This window comes from Pan troglodytes, chromosome X (assembly GCF_028858775.2).
Source record: "Pan troglodytes isolate AG18354 chromosome X, NHGRI_mPanTro3-v2.0_pri, whole genome shotgun sequence".
Classification (NCBI taxonomy): Eukaryota; Metazoa; Chordata; class Mammalia; order Primates; family Hominidae; genus Pan; species Pan troglodytes.
This window is the reverse complement of record NC_072421.2, coordinates 127010897-127029930: the sequence shown is the minus strand read 5'-3', so window position 1 is coordinate 127029930 and position 19034 is coordinate 127010897. Positions and strand designations below refer to the sequence as shown.

The following is a 19034-nucleotide window of genomic DNA, read 5'->3' as shown; positions in this document are numbered from 1 at the left end:
ACAACTTCATCATCCAAAATGTATTCTAAAAGGTGAAATACTAAAATCTAAAAGACAGAAATATAATGTTAGGAGAAAAGCAATTATCATGAAAAACAGCAGAACGGTAGGATATGAATTTCTGAAGAAAATGGTTCTCTCTCAAACAGAGGTAATATACTCAGTCATGAGGGCTCTGGGGAAATAAGTATAATTCCAAGAAAGAATGCCGGGGCTGGACTCAGTGTTTTAATCTGCTATCTGAGTCACAGCTAAAACAATTCCATGGCAACAGAACAGATCGGACTCAGACAAGCCAGCAGCCTGCCCGCTGGTCTAGACCTCCCTGCTAGATACAATCACTCGCTCTGGCTAGGCCTAAAGGATCCATGTGAATACTAATGGTAAGGATAACGTATGCTGTCACCTCACCTAATTTTCTTTGGTAAAAAAACCAAGAATATACTTTTGTAGCCCAAAGAGATTCTGCATACAATCCAACAATATTTTCATTTAGAAGGAAATTTCTTAATACAATGAACTTTATTACTAAATCAACTTATGTTACTGAAGATAGTAAGTACTTCCTTCATAAAAACATTAATATTATAGCTTGGCTTGGGGGAGAGGTGGGAAAATCAACCTCCTTTTCTTTCTTAAGCACATCACATTAAATAAGTATCAAATTTCAATGTACATTATAAGCATCTGGAATGCGGATAAAATGCAGATCTGTAGGCTCCATATCCTGAGATTCTGATTCCATTGCCAGAAGTGAGGGTACCTGTAATAAGCACCCCCAGGGATTCTGATTCAGGTACTCCAGGGTTCCAGGATAGTTCTATGCTTCCATAAACAGCAAAGTTTTACTCTGATTAGATATAATGTGGTATTAGTGAGGAATACTAAACTGGGAGCCAGGAAATCTGGGTGCTAGATTTGTTACTAACTGATGGTATTTGACTTTGGGCACGTCAATGTCTCTGTGCCTCAGTTTTCTCATATGCTCAAATGAGGATAATTCTGCCTGCCCCACTTAGCATACCTCACGTACATGCTAATTTATACAAAAGTGACTTGAGAGTATGAAGAGCTTAACAAACAAGCATTATATCTTTGAGAGGGGAGTCTTTAATCTTATTTGGTGAGCTTAGTATTATGTATTGTATTCACAACAAGAGCCAACTGCAGATTAGTCCCCCCTCTTTCCCCTTAGGCTTAATCTAATCAAAACAGTGCTAAAGTAACATTCTTCTTTATCATTTGACATCCCCCGTGGCCAAAAGAAGACAGAAAGCACAAAGATAATGAGGACGTCACTTAAGTATTGTGAAAATTAAATGTAAAAGAGGTTTATGTCTTGGGACAGTTCTTACCAAGTCTATGAGTTTGGTAACAGGAACTTCTCGGATTGGTCTTTTCATACGGCACAGAGCCTCTAAGGATGTGCCAAAACAACTTGGGAGGTAATTTCCACTGATAGTCAAGAAGTAATCTTTGCCTCGATCCAGGTGAAGGACGAGAATATCTTCAATCTTATCTTCTCCCGAGTTCAGGATGGTTACAGAGTCTTTGCTGACATACACATCAAGAGAAATGTCCACTGTCTCATCTGAAATGTAAGAGATGATACATGGTAATAGGAAAACCTCCAGTGGGAAAGCAAAAAGAGTATAAGAACCAACAGAAAAGTGTCCTCTAAAAAAATCATTAAGCAATGAGGGGGAAGAGACAGGACTCACACCAGAGGTATCACCAATATGACAGTAAAGGTAAGAGACATGTGGTTAGAAAACAGAAAGTTAAACCAAGGGGATGGGAGTCATGAGGACATCACCAGCAGAGACAATGGTAAAGGGAAAACTCACTTGGCTCCAAGTAGCCCTCAAAAGGTTCAGCCCGAAGCCATGGCTTGCAGTACTGGCTGTCATTAAGTTTAGGGATGAAAGAAAAATGGCAGGGAACCTGTCCATTGTTGCTGATCTGGAACTTCTCCTTTTGTAGTTGCCGAAACTTCACATTTTCAAACACAAACTGGGGAATAACAGACAGACACAAACATGCATCACTAGTAGGGGAAGTAAGTCAGTTGGATTATTCCATAGAGGATATGAGGAGTAAGGTAATTGTTAAGCAGGTGTGCAAATGCCATAGACATTCACCAACTGAACCAACTTCACAACATCCACTTGCATGTATTATTATACTCACACCAGCAGAGAAGGAGTTAGGTGGCTCTTGCTACTTCTCCAGGCTACTCTGATCATTCCTAGGATCCTAAGAGGGTAACCCAACCTTGGTTCAGAGTATTCATCCTGTGACCAAGTCCTGGTTTCTGAGATATAAATTAACTAGCAACTCTGAAATATTAAATAAGAGCATCTAACAGCGGAGGGCTTACTATGTGCCGGGTGCTGTTCTGAGAGCTTCGCATGTATTAACTCATGTAATCCTTACAACTACCCCTTAATCCAGGAAAGGAAACTGCGGCTCTGAGCGGGTAAGATACTTGCCTGAGGTCATACATCTACTAAACAGCCGTGCTACAATTGGAATGGAGGCAGTCTGACTCCAGCGACATGGGCTTAACCACGTTGCTATGTAGCCTTTTCTAAGTAGCAGTTTCTTCTGTGCTAACCACTGTGAGCAGTAGACAGGGAGATCATGTATTTTTGCTCACCTCCCTCCTGCTGAGTTCTAAGGAAGGAAGGAAGTCATTTTCCATTCTGTCCATGATGCGTACACTATCTTCAAAGACTTTCCGGTACCTTCGTTCATCCACAACCTTCACCTGAAAGAAAATGTATCCTCTTTTCAGTCTTATACCCTTCTAGCTCATCTCCCTTGGAGACTATCTAACAATTTAAAACTGGTCATTACAGTAACTATTTAAAATAAACTGTGGTGCAAACAACAACCTCAAACACTCTCTATATCTTGCTTCATCCACAACTTTCACCTGAAAGAAAACAGATCCTTGCTTTAGTTTTACGTGTTCTCAACTTTTATACCTCCAAGAGTCTCTAACAATTTTTAAGGTCACTAAAGCAAACATAAATTGAACAAAGCATTATAGAAGCACACGCTTTAAGGTAAAGGTAAGATTAATTGGCTAACGTCCTGTAAAAGTTAAACCCCTACGTTAAGAAGCTTGGCAATAATAAATATTTGGGAAGAATATTTTCTTGCTTCATTGTTAAGTTATTTGGTAGTGGAAAAAATGTGATAATTGTGGTAAAAATGATTGCTTGCACTGTACAAAATGACAGTGTCAAAACACAGCAATTACTGTTTCTAACAATCATAACTTGGTGAGGTGGCAGCAAATATTATTAAAAAGCTTTTAACTCTATTAGATTCTATGTACAATACCAAGAAGTATAATATCACTGCTCAGATTACATAATAGCAGAGATATATTAATAAATGGAACCTACAGCCATTTTAGAAAATGGCTGAAACAAAATGTCCTAGACTAGAGTAAAACCATGACAACGTATAAACACATCTCCACTGATAAAAAAATTTTCCACCTGACACAGCACTTTCAGCTTCCTGATATAGCTGTGTTTTTTTAAATATTAAAACTTCATACAAACCAATGCCAAAATTAACATAACTAACAGATTTTAACTTGAGATATCGGTTTCTTTTTTAGACTAGGAAATTTCACAAAAATTCATGTCAAAAAAAATTGATACATGCAGCAAAGGTTCTAAAAAGGTGTGGAAACAGATGCTGGTGAGGCTGTGGAGAAGTAGGAACGCTTTTACACTGTTGGTAGGAGTGTAAATTAGTTCAACCATTGTGGAAGACAGTGTGGCGATTCCTCAAGGATCTAGAACCAGAAATACCATTTGACCCAGCAATCCCATTACTGGGTATATACCCAAAAGAATATAAATCATTCTACTATAAAGACACATGCACACATATATTTACTGCAGCACTACTTACAATAGCAAAGACATGGAACCAACCCAAATGCCCATTAATAATAAGACTTGATAAAGAAAATGTGGTAAATATACACCATGGAATACTATACAGCCATAAAAAGGAATGAGATCAGGCTGGGCACAGTGGCTCACACCTGTAATCCTAGCACTGTGGGAGGCCGAGGCAGGAGGATCACTAGAGGTCAGGAGTTCGAAACCACCCCAGCCAACACAGTGAAACTCTGTCTCTACTAAAAGTACAAAAAAAAATTAGCCAGGCATGGTGGTGGGTGCCTGTAATCCCAGTCACTTGGGAGGCTGAGGCAGGAGAATCCCTTGAGCCCGGGAGGCGGAGGTTGAAGTGAGCCAAGATTGCACCACTGCACTCCAGCCTGGGCAACAGAGCAAGACTCCACCTCAAAAAATAATCATGTCCTTTGCAGGGACATGGATGAAGCTGGAAGCCATCATCCTTAGCAAACTAACACAGGAACAGAAAACCAAGCACCGCATATTCTCACTTACAGGTGGGAGTTGAAGAATGAGAACACATGGACACAGGGAGGGGAACAACACACACCAGGCCACTCGGGGTAGTGGGGCAAGGGGAAGGAGAGCATTAAGGTTAAATAGCTAATGCACGTGGGGCTTAAAACCTAGATGATGGGTTGATAGGTGCAGCAAACCAACATGGCACACATACCTATGTAACAAGCCTATACGTTCTGCACTTGTATCCCACAACTTGAAGTGAAATAAAAATTTTTTAAAATGTTGAAAATAAGAACATCAAAGCTGAGTCAAGTATCTCAGACTGGGGAAGTTTTTCACATATTTGAACTGTAACTCTTAGAGAACAGAGGATCAAACAATCACTTTACCATCACCAGGGTCCATACTATAGCATTAGTTTAAGATGAATTTTATACTTTTACAAAACTTTGCAACTTTTAATTTCCAAAAGTATTTTGCACATGTCTTTTTATTTTCACAACCTGGAAGGCTACCAAAGCAAGGAATATTTTTGTTCCGATAGTTGAGAACATTAAGATACAAAACAATCAACAAACTTGCTCACTGCTACAGTTAATACCAAAGGTGACATCTGGACTAGTTTAAGACTCTTTCCAATATACTAGATATGTGACAGAATCAACTTGAGTATGTCTTAAAAGCACAGCTGCCTGGGTCTACTAATCACAGCCTCTAGGGGTGAGGACACATGCATCCACACTTTTTTAAAAGCTCTCTAAGCAATTCTTACATCCACTGAAGTCTGAGAACCAATGCAACAGATCACAGTACCAAGTGCAGGGTTGGAACCCTATCCTAGCTCTATCTCAGCCAGCCCACAGAAAGTCTTCTGAAATTAATTGGCCACGGTGCACTTGGCTCCTTTGTTAACAGTCATTGGTGCCAATGGTGGTGAAAATATAGTGTGGTTTTTAAAGCCTCTAATCATAGCATGCCCAAGAATCCAAAACATGGGGTGATTACTCAATAAAATCAAACTTTTTCTCAGCGGGTTATCATGATCACAGCACTTAATGGCAAATCAAAGATAATGAGGAGGGGGGGAACCCCAAAGAATTTCACAACCTGACACATCCATTTTAGTAAAGGAAATTACTGACAAAATTAGGAATTTGAAAAAAAGTACAATGAGCTAGGTCTTTATGTAATAAGATGGGAGGTTCTCCAAGACACACTGCTGAGTTAAAAAAAAAAATCAAGTTGCAGACCAACACATACATATAAGACCGTTTATGATATAGAGACACACACAAATCAGTATTTTGTCTATGAGTGAACAAAAAAGCATATACAAAGGTCTAGAACTGCACTGTCCAGTACAATAGTGACTAGCCACATAGGGAATTTGAATTTAAATTACTTTAAATTAAATTAAATTAAAAGTTCAGTTCTCAGTTGCACTAGCCACACTTCAAGTACTCAATAGCCCCCTGCTGCTAGAAGCCACTGGACTGGACGGCACAGATACAGGACATTTCCATCATCACAGAAAGCTCTATTGGACAGCACTGGTCTAGAAAGATATAAACTCCTAAGGGTAGTGGCCTGGCTGGGGAATGGGGGTTTAGGCAAAGTTGGGAGTAGGAGACAGAACAGGGATTGAAGAACTTCTGCCTTATCTGTCAATTCTGCTTAAATTTCCTTTTAATTTTTTTAAAAGCACTTGTCATTGCTGTATAATTTAAAAATCATTAAAAACTCAAAAGGCATATCTTTATTAAAGATATACATAAATACACAGGAAGCCTGAAAAAAAATGTAAATATCCCACTAGAAGCTCTGCATTAATGTGTATGGAGTATTAAAAGCATCCCAAGGTTGGCTGCGAGCGGTGGCTCATGCCTGTAATCTCAGCACTTTGGGAGGCTGAGGCGGGTGGATCACAAGGTCAGGAGATCGAGATCATCCTGGCTAACATGGTGAAACCCCGTCTCTACTAAAAATACAAAAAATTAGCTGGGCGGGAGGCTGAGGCAAGAGAATGGCGTGAACCCAGGAGGCGGAGCTTGCAGTGAGCCAAGATCGTGCCACTGCACTCCAACCTGGGTGACAGAGCGAGACTCTGTCTCAAAAAAAAAAAAACAAAACAAAAAAACAAAAAACAAAACAAACAAACAAACAAAAAAATCTGAAGGTTTTGAAAAGAAATACAAACAAAAAAGCCAGGCATACCTGATCTAACCAAAGAGGTTAGTGTTTGAGGAAAGATATCCTCTCAAAATGGATTAAGAGAATTCAAATGAAGAAAAAGGGGCAGCCTGCAAGTACAAACTAGAAATTAGATGGGCTAAAAGAAGTTATCTAAAGGTATATTTCATCAAGTTCTATAGAATTATAGAGGTATTGTGGGGTAGTAGAAAGAGCACAGAGTTGGGAGTTAAGCCAACTTAAGGTTGGAATCTCAGCTCTCCTCCTAGTTGAATGCTCTTAAATAAGTTATTTCAACTTGCTGTTCTCCATCTGCTCATCTGTTAAATGGGAAATACAGTTGTCCCTTGAGATCTGTGGGGGATTGGTTCTGGCATGGCCTGTGTATAATCAAATTCACACATACTCAAGTCCCACAGTTGGCCCTCCTTATACGTGGGTTTCACATCCTGTGAATACTGTATTTTCCATCTGCATTTGGTTGAAAAGATCTGGGTATAAGTGGATCTGTGTAGTTCAAACCCATGTTCTTGAAGGATCAGCTGTATTTAACTCAAAGCGTTGTTGTGAGGAGTAAATGAGATGTGTGCAAATTGCCTCACATAGTCCCTGCCACACAGCCACTAGCTGCTATCTGAGGAACAGTTACTATTATTGATGATTATGATTTTAAAATTTCAAAATGGACAAAAGTAAAGTCATGATTGTCTTGATAAAATTTAAAATCTATTCTAAGACCAATAACTAATTCTGATCTTAAATGAAAAGCCCCAAAGTCTTTCTTCCTTAAAACAGGAGCAGGATAAAACAGGTTGGTGATATCTATCTCAGAAGCCCCCTAAATCAACACACACACAGAGGAAAGAAACCTATCCCATTATGCTCTTCACATGTCCGAACTCATTAATCTTCACGAGTATGTACCAATATTACCCACGCTTAATAGAGGAGGAAACTGAGGCATAAATATGTTACATAAATTGTCCATGGTTACACAGTTAGAAAGTGGTTGAACTCGGATGCAAATCCCAGAAGTCTACTACAAAGTCCATTCTACTAAGCACTGCACTATATACATTCTGACAGATTATAGGGCTGTAGATCTGAAAAATCCACAAGAAATAACCTAAATGTACTGGCTGTAACAAATTAAATCAGCATGATTACAAGATATGACCTACATACCAATAACACACAGTTTAAAAATACAATGGGAAAAAAACTTTACTCACAATACAGACAGAAAATTAAATAACTGGCCATTAATGCAGCCCAGGATAGAACAGAGTTAAAAAAAATTGGCTGGGCACGGTGGCTCACGCCTGTAATCCCAGCACTCTGGGAGACTGAGGCAGGGGAATCGCTTGAACCCGGGAAGAGGAGGTTGCAGTGAGCCAAGATCACACCACTGCACTCCAGCCCGGAGGATAGGGCAAGACTCCGTCTCAAAAAAAAAAAAAAATAAGAAAAAATAAGTGTAGGGATGACACTATATCCCTTAAGACAATATACAGAGTTGGCTGTATTCTGATCAGTCTGTGCCTTTGCTCCTGCTGTCTCTACCCTTCCACCCAGAATCTCCCTCCTGGTGTTTCCCTTCTTTACTATCTGATAAAACTTAGCTTTTAACTCTTCATTATGCATACCTACTTTAGGAAGCTCAAGTTACCACCTAACCACTATGTAGCATGAGAAACATCTGTGTCACTAAAAGGCCTGGAGCATTAAGAGCTATACGGACAGCATTTGGGAGGGTTGGGGCACTAACCTCTCAATGCTGCAAATGGTTATTTGGTTATGGAACATTTATGGCTTGCTGAATTACTGATCTGTTCTGAGTCTAAATAATCCTCTAGTAATTGATACTTAACACACAAATAAATGAATGTACAAACAAGTGTTTACCCCAATATGGAAGAGGGCGCTAACAGGCTTGTGGTCGCTGGTTTTCAGTTCCATGTGACTCCGATAATTAAGCTGATTAACATTTGTTCCTCTCCAAAGAATTCGGTCACACCAGGCTGGAACCCGGCATTTCCCACTGTAAGTAAAGAAACGAGTTATAAAGAGAACATATCACACAAGAATATAATACCTACCACACTGGTTTAGATCAGGGTTAGGCTCTCTTGTTACATGCTCCCAAAGAACCGTGTACTTCTCCTTCCCTAACAACCCCTGTCATCCTCCCTACTATTTTGCAAGCTCTGTGAAGGGATTGTATTTGCTTGTTTGCCACTGAACTCCTAGAACCTAGCATGGTATCTGGTGCAAAGTAGGTGCTCAACGAATAGTTATCTAATGAATGAATGGTTCTGTTAAGATTGGGAGTACATCTTCAACAATGTCACCACAGGAGAAAATAGCACGTTCTTAAAATACCCTCAGAAGATTTGGATTATATTTTGAACACTTCCTTTTCCTTTACTCTATGAGCATCAACAACACTTCACAACAGATAAGATAACTAATCAAGTCTAAAACTCCAATCTTCTCTTCCTAGACTGGGCTTAATCTTTGGAGAGGAATAACAGTATTGATTTCTCCTTTAAACCAGACATTTATGGACAAGTCTAGCTTCTTCTAATAGAGACGAAATAAAATCAAACCATGCAAGTCTGAGCAAATGTCAGTCCACAGAATACCAAGGGTAGGGAAAAAGAACCTATTCATCATTCTATTAAAACAAGCAACACCTTGTACACCTGATCCAGAAGGTGACACAGATATTTCTCATCAGTAGCTCTGCAGCTGACTCTAAAGTCAGGTGAGTGAAACAAACATGGCAAAGTGTACAAGATCTAACAGTGTCACTTCATTTGCTGGCCAGTTACCTAGGAGCATAGGAATATCGACTCCCCACCCATGCCAGTACTCTCAGAGTTCAAAACAGCTGAACATGCGTGGGGATTCTTTCTCTTTCAAGTTTCTGTGCTCAGCCAGCTAGGAGAAACAGAAAGAAAAAGAAGAAAAGAAAAAGAAAAAAGGAAAGGAAAAGAAAAGAAAGAGATAGTAGGTAGAGGACAAATACTCACTAAGAACTTACTGGGGGCACTTTACTAGGATGATTAGGAAATCAAAAGGGTCTACTAAACAGTGGTTCTCAGTGTTCTCCAGCTGTGGCAGATATTAGGTCCAAGCATCAGTATTTTTTGAAGTTCTCTAAGGGATTCTAAAGTCTTTTAAGGATTGAGAGCTACTGGTGCTAGAAGAACCCTTCATGGCTTCGTTTTTGCCTTCTGGTATCCTGAATTAAATAGCTGAGTAGTTTGGGAAAAAAAATAGCCAGAACAGGTAATAGGTAAGAAACAAAGGCAAAATCAGGAAGGCAAAAATTTAAGCAAGTTTGCTGAGGTGAGAGAAATAAGGCACTGTAGGTAGCCCATAAAACTTCAACAATCTTGACATATAAGTAATAACTTCCCTAAGATAGGCTCACCTTTGAGTATAGATAAATGAAACACTCTTATTGTTCTATAATAGCACTGAGGCACTGAGCCATTAGGTTTATATATCTGCTTATGGCATGGCCTAAAAAATTCCTAGCCCCTTACCAATATGGAGGGTCAGAAATAAGATCAAGCCTTAACCTTTTCTGTGAGAAGGTTCTTATTACTTTACCTGGAATCCCACCGGTCTGTTTTAGAGTCATACTTATAAGTGGGGATGAACTTGATTTCCCCTTCATTGAAGTCAACAAAAGCTTTTTTCTGTGTGCGCTGAATATTTAGCTACAGATAGAAAGAAGCATCAAATAAGCAGGATAACACTATCTTAATATAAGAGATAATCAGGTTGATAAGCCACTGTTCCCATTTCAAAGTATCTAGTTCCACAACCTTTACAACTGTAGTGAGAGTACATAAATGAAATTTCTATACCTTATGAATTAAATCTCAGCATTCCCACAGCATCTAAACTCACCCTCAGATAGGATGCTTGTTATTAGCACATCACTATTCTTTTATTGCTAATAGTGGCAGAGGGTAAAATGGAAAAATGAAATCTGAATAATTGTAAGTTCCTTGGAGCTGGGCAGAAACCACCCAGCACAATTTTAATTTAAAGAAAAAGCACACAAATGTTGAATGAATAATTCCGCAAACCAAATTCAGCGAATAGTTTCAAATTGTTTTGAAAGATCCTCACTCAAATATTTTACCAGAGTTATATAAGACTCAGAATTTATCCTAAATGTACCCCTTTTGGAGGCAGAATAAAGAAAAAGCAAAGAAATTTGTCAGCCAACCACAATGTGAAGGTAGACATAGACAAGAATGGCTCACTACAAAAACCATTCTGCTGCAAATCACCTGAATGTTGGCTACGTCTGAAGGTTGAAAAGGCTCTCATAACGATTTAAAGATTATTCGAATGAAGTCAAAACATTTTCCTCCCTCAATAAGAAGCATTCACTTTTAGCAGCCAGTATCCATATGTTGAAGTAAAAATTCAAGTCACATGCCAGGTTCTGAGGCAAATTTACTGCTTCAAATATATGGAAACCAGGTTCTTGAATATCAGGTTTTATGTAAATGTTACCAACTCAATGCTTTTTCTGCAGGTTTTAAATACCAGCTAGCTTCAACTTATCATCTAGTTCCCATGAGCCCATAGCCTATGCTGTTGATCCCAGACAAACTTCTTTTCTGTACTTCCCAGTTCCCCTCACAGGGCCTCCCTCTTTTACCTCCAAGCTGTTCCTCAGTTTGCCAAGTAATCATAGAACAGTTTTCACTGTTCCATCTGCCAAACCACATCAACATAGCTGAAGGCCCACTTCCTCCAGGAAGTGTTCTCCAATTAACCCCACCCATTCACCAACTCATTTAGACAAATCTCTGAAATCTCTTAATGATAAAGACGTTTTGAATAAATGTTGTATTTACTTTTTATCACTAATGTTATCTTCCCTCCTCCCATCCAAGCACTTAATAAAAGCACTACAAATCTTGTATGTAGTCAATGCATCACTAGTCACACTGTTTTCACAAGACAGTAAGACGTTTCCATCACTCCCTAGAGTAAGATATACCTCCCATAACTCTAACAATCTCATCTCCCATCTAGGAAAGTTCCTATAAAATGAAACTTTACTTACCTGGTCGAATTTCAAGAGTCTCTGAAGGTCTTTCTTATTAATAAGACTTTTCACCTCATTGGCATCAGGCATGCAAAGTCTATAATTCAAATCTCCCAACCAAATGACAACCCTAAGGATCAAAAAAATGTATGAACAGAAGTAGCGATTAGCATAAAAAAACAGAGAAGGATGGAGAGAAGAAAAATGGGTAATTATTGATAAGGGCTCACTCACCACTATCTCACAAGGGGTTTAAAGTTGTAACTAATCCTTTGAGGGCAACTACTATCAACACCTGAGAGAGACAATGGATTACAAAATAGGTAGGAGAAGAGGACTCTATACATGAAGAATGAAACTGGGAAATATTACGTATGGGATTTAGAAGCCAAGGAGTTAATGGACTGAGAAGCATGCAGTTTATTTGCTGGACAAGCTTCAAAATTTTGCCTGGCTGCTAGCCAGGTCTTTAGGGGAAGAGAATCTGAACGTTTTCTGCCTCTCAGAGTCCTGAAGTCCTGCAGGTTCTCCACTGAAGTCTGCATGGTCTGAGTGACAGCTCTCCGAGGCAGGACCCACTAAGAAAAGTAGGTCCAGGGCTCTCTAGTGAACCCTGATTGGTCTACCATTGCCCAAGTTACAGGCAGGAAGGAGACTGGCATTCCATGGGATCCTCAGCTCCCAATAACAGCAACAGGCCCTTAGATGTGCTGAGAGCCCCACAAAGGGAGACAATGCAATTAACACATCAAAATGGACTCTCCTGTTGAGTGAGCTCAAGTTCCCAATGGGTCATTCTGACAATCTCAAATGCAACATGAAATTTATGGAATCTGGGAAAATAAATTTTTGGAATTTCATGGCAACTTCATGACCATACATTTTAAGGCCTTCACTTTACCACTGTGAAATAGAATTCTACATGATCCTAATTATTGAGACATTATGGAAAATAGTTGAATATCCCTACTCTTTCCTCCTCTTTCCCCAATGACTCTACTCTCTATATTAATTTTTTTAATTTTATTTTATTATTATACTTTAAGTTTTAGGGTACATGTGCACAATGTGCAGGTTAGTTACATATGTATACATGTGCCATGTTGGTGGGCTGCACCCATTAACTCGTCATTTAGCATTAGGTATATCTCCTAAAGCTATCCCTCTCCCCTCCCCCCACCCCACAACAGTCCCCAGAGTGTGATGTTCCCCTTCCTGTGTCCATGTGTTCTCATTGTTCAATTCCCACCTATGAGTGAGAACATGCAGTGTTTGGTTTTTTGTTCTTGTGATAGTTTACTGTGAATGATGATTTCCAATTTCATCCATGTCCCTACAAAGGACATGAGCTCATCATTTTTTATGGCTGCATAGTATTCCATGGTGTATATGTGCCACATTTTCTTAATCCAGTCTATCATTGTTGGACATTTGGGTTGGTTCCAAGTCTTTGCTATTGTGAATAGTGCCGCGATAAACATACGTGTGCATGTGTCTTTATAGCAGCATGATTTATAGTCCTTTGGGTATATACCCAGTAATGGGATGGCTGGGTCAAATGGTATTTCTAGTTCTAGATCCCTGAGGAATCGCCACACTGACTTCCACAAGGGTTGAACTAGTTTACAGTCCCACCAACAGTGTAAAAGTGTTCCTATTTCTCCACATCCTCTCCAGCACCTGTTGTTTCCTGACTTTTTAATGATTGCCATTCTAACTGGTGTGAGATGGTATCTCATTGTGGTTTTGATTTGCATTTCTCTGATGGCCAGTGATGGTGAGCATTTTTTCATGTGTTTTTTGGCTGCATAAATGTCTTCTTTTGAGAAGTGTCTGTTCATGTCCTTTGCCCACTTTTTGATGGGGTTGTTTGTTTTTTTCTTGTAAATTTGTTTGAGTTCATTGTAGATTCTGGATATTAGCCCTTTGTCAGATGAGTAGGTTGCGAAAATTTTCTCCCATTTTGTAGGTTGCCTGTTCACTCTGATGGTAGTTTCTTTTGCTGTGCAGAAGCTCTTTAGTTTAATTAGATCCCATTTGTCAATTTTGGCTTTTGTTGCCATTGCTTTTGGTGTTTTAGACATGAAGTCCTTGCCCATGCCTATGTCCTGAATGGTAATGCCTAGGTTTTCTTCTGGGGTTTTTATGGTTTTAGGTATATTAATTTCTTTAAAACTAATCATTTTCTACCACCACATCTACTCCTCAACACATCTCTGCTTCTATGCTTATTAAATCCCATTCTTCACTGACCTCTCTCTGCTGCCCCTGTTTTTAATAAGCACAGCCATTAAAAAGAATAATGTAGATCTATATATACTGGCTTGGAAAGGAATCCACAATAAATAGAATAATACAGTCTTATACACCAAGTACCTATGTGTGTGTTTGTATATGAATAGACAGAAGGCTAGAATAGTGCTATTTAATAGAATTATAATGCACCTCACAATATAATTTTAAGTTTTCTAGTAGCTGCATTTAAAAAGAAAAAAAACAAGTGAATATCAATAAATTTCATTTTACTCAATATATCCAAATTATTTCAACATGTGATCAATATTTTAGAAATCAAGATATCGTACATCTTCTTCCTAAGTCTTTAAAATCCAATATATAGCTTATGCATACAGCATATCTTAATTTGGACCAGTCACTTTCAGGTACCTAACAGCCATATATGGCTACTGGTTGTCATATTGGACAGTACAGATCTAAAAGGCTACACACCCAACTGTTAAGAATGGTTTCCTTTGGAGAGAGGGACTGGCTAGGTAGAGAATAAGAAATGAGGAAATTTAACTTCTAATTTTATCTTTTATTACATTTGCAATGAATATTTCTATTTTATCATAAAAACAATAAAAACTGACTCCAACTACAGACCCTCCAGCATTATTCTAGGTGCCCCACTAATAGAACTATCTTTTCCTCTGATATCAAGTCTAATTTCTCTGCCTCAATGATTCTGTTATTACTCAAAAACCCTCTCCTTTGTGACCCCAATCCCTCACTGGTAATCTTTCACTCTTCACAGCTCTACAGTATCTCACATTTAATCTCTACACTATCCAAACTCCTGTAGCCACTACTCAAAGGCTACAGGTGAGTTAACCACTTACTCATGTTTCATGATGTTCAATTGCGGGAGGGTCTGATTTGGGACCACAAAACTCATTCTCGCACAAATGTCCTTATAATCTTGATTCCTTCTCTCAAAGTCCTCCACGTGTGCAGCCAGATGGGAATTGACAATGCAAAAGGTGGTGTTGTGAAATACAAATCTCACAGCTACCCCACCTTTGTTTCCCTGTTAGCAAGAGTAATTATTCAATTAGTACACAGAACAAGCAACTGAACTTTACATGAACATGAATAATAATCAAGCTCATTTCCAAAGTAACTCACCATTTTCCCCATGATTCCAGTTCCAACTGTTTCTGTAGCAATATCACGAATGTATCGACACTGATCCTTTCTGGCAAATATAAGAAGCATCATCCCAACAAGGCGCACCAGTTGAACCTATGAGTTCCGGGGAGTTACAAAAGGTTAATGTTAATACCAATCTTTGCCACATTTCTAATGTCCCACGACTAATTTTCCATCAAGATGATATACTAGTGCCCAAATCTGACTTCATATCCTCTAATTTCTCAGTGGACCCCATCAAGTGGAAACTAATATTCTCTGGGGAGGCTCTAATCTGGCACTGATCAATAAGAGTTAAAAGCCGGGAGGGACAATGAGTACTTTCAGCTCTAGATCTATTCTTTTAATCACTTCTCAGCCTACCAGGAGTAAGAAGCATTAAAAGTTCATATAATAAAGCCACTATCCCAGCTTGTTCCTTCCACCTTTCCTTCCTAGTTTCTGATGTCTAATTTTCTAAGAAATTGAAATCAACCAAACAGCAATCTTTTTTACTTATTTTTAACTTGTGAACTACAGCTAGAAATATGTCTGAGATATACATTAGTCAGGGACCTATATGAGAGGAATAACATCCCCAGGAGTTTTATTACCTATATAAACTGTTAGAAGATGTAGAGAAATTACTCACATTACTTCTTTTAGAGACCTTAGTATGATAGCCCTGTAATTAACTCTTCTGGTAGCTAAATGCCTCTACCACATACCTTCTAAAGACAAACAAATTGGCCCATCTTGCTAAAGTCAACTCTTCTCTTAACTTAAAACCAAGTTTAGAACTCGTTCAAATTCCACACCACTTCTATTCTTGCTCTGATTGCAACACATGCACCATGCGCCCACGTTTCATATTGCTTTTCTGTAAAGCATTCAATTCTGACCATGTCAGTGAGTAATCTAAATCTTCAAGTTTTATTGCATAAATCAGAAATCTTATATGTAATTATTTCAAACTAAGTATTGATATAAGCATAATAAAATTCTTTTTTCCCCTAAAAGCTATCTAAGCAATGAAAATATAGTATCAGAAAGCTTAGGGATTTTTTTTTCTAGGAAATAAGGATGAATGATCAATCTGCCCTATCCCAGTATTACACACAGAGAAGAATTCAATTAAACTATTCTTTTGGAACAAGTTGTAGATAATGGAATAACTCCCGGTGAGCCCTATTTAGTCATATACTTAAAAAGATAATTAAATGCTGCTTACTTTCTTATACTTGGCTTTGGAATGCAAACCTCTCTCTACAGCCATGGACCATTCTTGTTCCTTCACAGATTCAAAGTAGAAGAAGGCTTCTGTGCTCAAGTCCAGTTCTTGGAATCTGAGGAAAAAAGGGATATGAGATCTATACATATCCCATAATTATCTCTGGCTACCTCCTGTCCCATATGTTGAAACATTAGATGAAAAAAAGATGGGAGAGAGATAAATTTTATAGAACTGCTCTGTTCACCCAGGTTATCAGTAAGAACAAGTAGCTTTCTTTTCTAAAGAATTCCCACAAGTACATTCATAAGCTATGCAAAAAATAAATCAAAATACCTCCCACAGAGGATAACAGCAGAGCTTTGCTCTTATATCCTAGGAACTGTCACTGTTAGAACTGACCCCAAGTCTTAGTTTCTATGCAGAATATATAGATTCCTACGGGTTTCAAGAAAATTAGATGCTTCCTTACACCATTTTAGGTATCTGTTCCTTTCTGTTCTCACAAATTTGACCCGCAAGTTAACTCTCGTGTATAGTCTACAGTAGGTTTTACCAACAGTCTTTTTTAAAAAAGGCAAAACATCATGTAAATGAACACCAAACATATAGCCAAAAGGAAATTCCAGAAGTGTTCTTTACCCAATGCAGTAGATATCAGGAGGATTGGGATCACAGTTCAGCCAAGGTTCTAACCCGCTATCTGGAGACTGGCCATTCACATTCCAAGTTCCAACAAAAAATCTAATACATAATACGAAAAGATAATTTGAAAACAAAGATCAAGTATAAACCAACAGAAGGTCTTTCTTTTCGCTTCCATACAAAGGTATGTTCACAATATGCTAACATAATTCCTCAAAATGTTTTGCCACATATGTAAGAAAGATCTTTTGCATCTAGAACACAAAGGCAGTGGGCTTATTTTCTCTAAATTTTACATTAAGTAAAACTACAGAAGGAAACCAAGTCTTTATTTTTAAAAAATGCAAAGGTAATTGCTATACCACATTTCCTTTCAATTAAGCTCCATCCAAACTCATACTTGATAGGAGAGCTTATGGATGGGAAAGAGGTATCTTCATGCTGTAAGCTAGTCAAATATGGATAAATGTTCTATAAGGGGCTATAGTTGACTCCAGGAACTCACTTACTGAAGGATTACAAGGACATCTGTGTAGGAAATTCTGATGAGGCAGACATAGTATTAAGGGGGAAAGCAGAAGGGAAAACTCATGACTGTCTTAACTGTTTACACACAAATATAAGCATAGTGGGGGATATGAGGAACTGGAAGTTTTAGCATAGTGATATAGTTATGACTGAATTAGAATAAATGAGGTATGACAGGATAGCAGATGGGACTAGAATCTTGGACTAGAAGGGTACATTCTGCTCATGAATAACAAAGAAACGTGGTGTTGCTTCATGCATTGGCGATACATGCCACATGGTACCTCACATGCAGCATACACACACAAGTCCAGAAAAGAAGATGTCATCAAGTAAAGATGAAATAAAAAATAATACAGATAAAAGAACCCAAGATAGACCTCCCAATCAAGAGGACTGGGTGAAACTTTCTTTATTTACCAAAGTAAGTAAGTTAAGAGCTAGTGGTAATGATGGACTTTAATTTTCTAATATTGGCTGAAAAAAAAAAAAACTTAACAGGCCAGATATATAAACACGCTTGCTTATGGAATGTGCTAGGGGAAAATTCTCTAGTACATGTGACCTTGATTTGGTTCTCTAGGACTCAATAGAGACATTAGTAGACATGGCATTATTAGTAGTTAGAAAATCCAAGGGAAGGCCAAGCACGGTGGCTCAAGCCTGTAATCCTAACACTTTGTGAGGCCAAGGCGGGTGGATTGCCTGAGCTCAGGAATTTGAGACCAGCCTGGGCAACCTGGTGAAACCCAGTCTCTATAAAAAACACAAAGATTAGCTGGATGTGGTGGTGTGCACCTGTAGTTCCACCTACTTGCAGGGCGGGCGTGGGAGGATTGCTTACGACTGAGAGGTTGAGGCTACAGTGAGCCATGATCTATCTGCTCTCCAGCCTGGGTGACAAAGAGAGACCCTGACCCACACACACACAAAAAAGAAAATCCAAGGGAAACTGTAGCATCTGCATTATTTCTGATATGCATGTTATTGGCCAGCATAGAGACAGGAGCTTGAAACAGGCAACCATTCCTTTTTATCATATTTTGATTCTTAATTAGGCTAATGTCTTAAATATCAACAGGCCACTGTCTGTTATATATACTAACTTTTTAGACTCAGGAAGCAAAAGAGACACTAACCTGAAAGTCTGAATGTTGACATATTCTTTCTCTCGCTTTGCCAGGATATGTTTGATGAGACCCTCCCGCTGCCCAGATTGGGTATTTGGTACAAAGAGCTTCCGCATGGTGTTGGTCACTTTGGGCTGCTCCTTGTTAGAAGCTTCTTTTTCACGTGGAAGCCTAGCAAATAAATGAGAGATTCAAAAGTAAAATTGTTTAAACTATAATTCTCCTACAAGGCAAATATGTTTTCACATGGGACTTACATTTTATTCACTGAAGAGGGTGGAGGTGGGGGTTCCCGATGAATCCCAGTAGGCTGATTTTGTGAATTTATTTTCTTGTCCAAATTCATAGAAGAAAAATTGTCTTCAAATCCAAGAAGCCCTGAAAGACACAGACCCCAAAGTCAAACG

General features: G+C 38.7%; 1 protein-coding gene across 8 annotated transcripts in view; it reads right to left on the bottom strand.

Moving 5' to 3' along the window:
* The window catches only part of OCRL (OCRL inositol polyphosphate-5-phosphatase), a 59123-nt gene that overhangs the window by 14637 nt on the left and 25452 nt on the right, over positions 1–19034 (bottom strand). For all 8 annotated transcript variants that reach the window (XM_016943764.3, XM_016943763.4, XM_063804403.1 and 5 more), the window contains 12 exons: positions 18885–19005; positions 18637–18798; positions 16967–17068; positions 16325–16439; positions 15091–15207; positions 14805–14992; positions 11701–11812; positions 10221–10330; positions 8505–8640; positions 2660–2770; positions 1848–2013; positions 1356–1591 (listed from right to left, as the gene is read on the bottom strand). In XM_016943764.3, coding sequence (XP_016799253.1) covers positions 1356–1591; positions 1848–2013; positions 2660–2770; positions 8505–8640; positions 10221–10330; positions 11701–11812; positions 14805–14992; positions 15091–15207; positions 16325–16439; positions 16967–17068; positions 18637–18798; positions 18885–18973 — 1644 coding nt within the window. In that variant the 5' untranslated portion in view covers positions 18974–19005. The remainder of the gene's footprint in view (positions 1–1355; positions 1592–1847; positions 2014–2659; positions 2771–8504; positions 8641–10220; positions 10331–11700; positions 11813–14804; positions 14993–15090; positions 15208–16324; positions 16440–16966; positions 17069–18636; positions 18799–18884; positions 19006–19034) is intronic.